Source organism: Myotis brandtii, unplaced genomic scaffold, assembly GCF_000412655.1.
Source record: "Myotis brandtii unplaced genomic scaffold, ASM41265v1 scaffold642, whole genome shotgun sequence".
NCBI classification, from domain to species: domain Eukaryota; kingdom Metazoa; phylum Chordata; class Mammalia; order Chiroptera; family Vespertilionidae; genus Myotis; species Myotis brandtii.
The window spans coordinates 195,432-200,107 of record NW_005370473.1 but is presented as its reverse complement, the minus strand read 5'-3'; the positions used below and the strand labels follow the sequence as shown (position 1 = coordinate 200,107).

Below are 4,676 nucleotides of genomic sequence, written 5' to 3'. Positions count from 1 at the left end.
AAGACACATTTCACAAACATTTCCAGAACAAAAATTTCACAAATTGTCGTGACCAAATTTTCCCTTTTCAAGAATTTAAGAATGAGCTCAGATGTAGTATCATAGCTATTTACTGTGTGTATTATTTCATTTTGGCTTCATTTGTGATATGGGTGGGAAGCGAGAAGCACAAAATCAAATACATTGTATGACATCACCTTCTAAGCATAACCTTTTCTGATAGACTTAAGATGCAAAAAGATAATGTTTTCTTTTTATAAGTCTGGTTCTTTTATTTGTTAACCCCCTTAATCTTGCTGGTGTGGCGTTTTGGCCCCTCCTGCTCAGAGAGATGGATGGCCAGCTCTGATATGAGCCGGGATTGCTATTACCAAGCAGTGCTCAGGGAGAGCAAGGAAATGGGAAGGAGAGAAGGTGCCTTGTCCTCTTAACATTTCTGGTAGGATGAGCTGCCCTTTCTGTTGTAAAGGTATTTTAAGGCTGTGGTTGCCAGCCCTGACTTCCTGGGACCACAAAGAATTAATTCATTCATTTTGGTCAATATATTTTCTTACCAAAATATAATAGCTAATGAAAGCTAAGGGATGGTGAAATAGGCATTGCCATGCTCAGAGGATTGTAATTAGAACAAATCTTTTGAAAACCAATTTGGCAATTAAATGTCAAGTTTTTAAATATTTGTACTCTTTGGGAATTCTCTTTCTGGGAAGCTATCTCATTGAAGGGGGTCTAATTAGAGAAACAGATATGTGCACAAAGCAGCTTATCACAGTGTCATTTTATAATAATGAAAAATACCAGGAATGACCTAATAATATGCACCATGGTACATCCAACAGATAGATGGAGCCACTTACAAGGAATCTGTCAAAACCTGAGCATAAAAGCATATAAACCATCTCATTAACACTGAATATTGTTTAAAAAAATAAGCAAAATATGAAATATTCACAATTCAAAAGAACTAGAAGGAAGTATCTCAAATTTCGGTAGTGATAAGCTTTTGGTGACAAGATTCTGAGTGATTTTCCTTTCTTTTTACTTGTTACTTTCAGGTCCATCATGAGGACCATAGTATGTAACTTTTCTAATTAGCAAATCCTCCTCCTCGTCTTTATCTTGTTTCATAAGGAAGTAAACAGAAATGACAGATGGAATCTTTTTGGTTTGGTCAGATGGCCAAGAATGGACTAATTAAAGATAAAAAATACGATAAATTGTATTAATTACAAAAAAAGATGGGGCTGGTTGGGAGGAGCCTGCTCCCTACTCTCCTCCCAGGACTTTTGTAAGGTTAGAAGAGCAGGAGGGGTTACTTTTACCAGGGGCACTGAAATCAGGGTGCCAATGCATTCAAAGCCTTCATTTCCATTCTTAATGCCATGATGATTATTAAAAAAAAAAAAAAAAAGGAATGAAGTTTTTAAAATGTTTAGCATTCATTAGCCACTTTCTAGGCAGAGGCACTGATTTGCTTTTTATATCTATATTTCACCTTTCTCAGGCTTGCAAAAGCTCTTAGTAAAAGGAACTATTGTCTCCTTCCTTTCCCCTCACCTGTTGTCCTTTCTCCTACCCACACAGAGAGTGCCTTCTGCGGATATAATTGATTTGGATGGGGGCGGGGAAGGGCAGACTGAACTTCATTTTGGTATAAAACAAAGCCTACTTGGTGCCTGAATTGTTGACTGGAGAGGCAAAAATCTTCAGGTGGCCAGGACAGAAGGTTCTGGAAAGAGGGCACCAGAAAATCCCACAGGCCTTCTCCCTGTGATGTGGCTTTATTTGCTTTACAAGCTTCGGGCATATTTGCTGACGTCAGCAGCCCATCAAAGTTTAAAATAATAATAGTGAACAGGAAAACAGCCCCTTTCTGCCAGGCAGTCCTGTTCTGCCAACTTCTGTGCTCGCTTTTGAGTTAATAAATGTCCAACTTCCCTACCACCCTGAGGGGGGAAAAAAAAGCACAATAATTTTAAAACCACTAGGTCAGCCCATTGCCAGCATAGACCATTCAGACAAGTAGCGTTTGTCACACTCTAATGAGGATTTTACCTTTGCCTCAAAAGAAAAGCTATCATTAGGTTTTGTGTTTATGGGACCAAATGATTGTCTAGGGACAGTGGGTTTTTTTTTTGTCCCTTCCTCATTTTAATCATGCTCGAAGCCCAACACATAGATGTTTTCTGCATCAGACAAAACTAAAAAACCATAATTATGCCAGTTAATGTCTTTTGAAAACATCAATTAAGAAACCGGCCTTTTACTTAAAAATTTGAAAATATCCACACATGTTGTAATAGCACTGGGAGGTAGAGGGATGCTGACTCTCAAAAAGAGACACCCAATCGCTTCAGGTCAGGTGAGCAGGCCCCCACTGGCAACAAGCAGACAGAGAATCTCTCCGAGGAGGAAACTTCTCTATAAAGCAAGACCTCTTAAGTTATCTTCACATGTAGTGTTGAAACTGGAGCCAGCCGCTCCTGCGTTAGGTTGATACCAGGCTTCTGCACCAGGCTGGCACCACACACACCCCATTGTTAACACCTCCTCAGGACAGATTAGATCCCACATTCCTCAGAAGTACTGCACTCCAGAGGGAACACTGCCAGCAGGCTCCTTCCACAGGGCAGCAGCTAGCTACAACTGATAAGTTTTCATTGAAATAACTGGAACAATTACACCGAGTCCCCACCAGGGCTCTGTCTCCAGCTATGGAGCGAGGGAGCAAGTGAGCGAGAGAGAGGTTGCACTTGCATCTCCTGGCGTGTGCAAAGGCGTGAGCCAGACAAGAGTAATTCAAGTCGTTAGCTCACTTTTATATGCTTTTATCTATGGCTACCTGCTGTTGTTAATCCATTTGTTCGCCCAAGATGTACTATTAGCTTGATTGTATTTTATCTTTTTCAGGCCTGATCTAGTAAATCCTGGCATTCACACTATCTCAATTTCAGTTTGGAAAAGTAACTGTTCCCTGACCAAAAATACTGAAGTTAGACTTGGGTTTGGGTGAAATCTGTTAAGGTCATGGTTGGTTTTGATCATAGAGCTCAGTTCAAAAGCTGAACACTGACAACGATCTTTGCTTTCAAGTCTTAGTTTCAATGGGAGTGCTCATTTAACAGCAAGTTTAGTTGTACTTAACTTGGATTCAGGAACTTCCCTTTTATTTTTTTTTCCTGAAATAACAGTGATTAAGTTAATGAAACGGCAATATGAATGAAAGGAAAACACACAAACCTTTGCAGGAGCAAACCCCAAAGACCCAGATTAAATTTTAACCAAGAATTATGTCTGCCAGAAACCTATATCTCAAAAGAGATATGTTTGGTTTTTGTAATAATAAAAAGTTATTTTGGAAAAGGGATCCCATTCTAACAAATACTGTATTTACTAGGAGGAAACATGGGGTTAGACTTCGGTACAGTTTAGTCTTTGAAAGAAAACAACAGGCAAACAGCTTAGCAGATGGATAACTCCATATCTGCAGAAATGTAAACAGCCAGGATTTTAGTGCCTATGGGTTTTATAAAAGATGTTAAGAACGGCTGAGACCAACACCAGTGCGTCCTCTTTGGCTAGTTTTAACACGTTCAGACTCACAATTAACATTCAAGGAATTTCCTTTTCATCCAAGTGTTTCTTTTAAAAGCACTTTATGCTACAACCTAAAATTCTAGCTGCCATCAGTCCTGCCCATACAGAAGAGTGGTGAAATGCCCACAACACCCCTTTTTCTGTTTTTGCAAATGGGCTCGGACCACGTCAGTTTCCCTGGGGTGTTTGTGTTCCAGTGTGAGGGGTTCTCACCTCCGCCTCCCCCCTTTCCCTGAAAGAGCTTGGATTGGAGACACTGGTCCTGCACCCTCCTCCACACTCACCCCCAGCCACAGGAGGCCGCTACCAGGCAGGCCTCCGGAGCCCTTCCCAGCCCAGTCGGAGGCCTGCTGCCCCGCAGGAGCTCGGGGCCCACCCGCAGTCTGGTTTCACATCCCGACCGGCCTGGCCGGGTCTTGCTACAGGAAAGGGGAAAGCGTACGTGTCCCTCCTGACCCTGATCCTCCTATACAAGGGACTCGCACAGGGGCACCGAGTCTGAGTCCTGGCTGTGCATGGAACTCAGCCCCGTGTCCGAGTCCTCGTCGTTGCCAGGACAGCTTTTGGCCAGTCCGCGGGCCTGGTCCACCCACACCTCAGCGCCGGGCTGAGGCCGGGATTCCCGCGAGGGTCCATCAGAGCCGGTAGTCCCATCAGGTGCTACCGTCAACTCCAACGTGTGCAAAGTCTGGAGGAGGCCCTGCAGCTCGCGCTCCTTGCTGTCCCACTGCTGCTGGCTGTAATCCAAGTCCGACTTGAGGGCCTCCAGGTCCGTGTTGAGCCGGAGCCCGATGTAGAGGCTGGTGCTGAGCTGCGTCCTGACTCGCTCCTGCTCCAGCAGCAGCTCGCCGTCCAGGCTGCCATCGGGCTCCGGGCACTCCTCCCGCGCCGCGAGCTCCTCCTGGCGCCGGCGCATCCACCTCTGGTTCAGCTCCTCCTGAATCTCGGCCGAGAGGCGCTCCAGCAACTCCTCCTGCTGGGCCCGCTGCTCCTGCAGCTTCAATAGGTCGTCGCAGCGCTGGGCCAGCTCTTCCAGCGCCACTGCCTGCACCTGGCCGTCCAGGGGCGCCGCCGCCATA

General features: G+C 44.8%; 1 protein-coding gene across 1 annotated transcript in view; it reads right to left on the bottom strand.

Moving 5' to 3' along the window:
* Window positions 1-246: 246 nt before the first annotated feature.
* The window catches only part of RASSF10 (Ras association (RalGDS/AF-6) domain family (N-terminal) member 10), a 6,904-nt gene continuing 2,474 nt past the window's right edge, over window positions 247-4,676 (bottom strand). Inside the window, exon 3 of the mRNA XM_014528598.1 lies at window positions 247-4,676. This exon is cut by the window's right edge and continues 18 nt beyond it. Coding sequence (XP_014384084.1) covers window positions 4,064-4,676 — 613 coding nt within the window. The 3' untranslated portion in view covers window positions 247-4,063.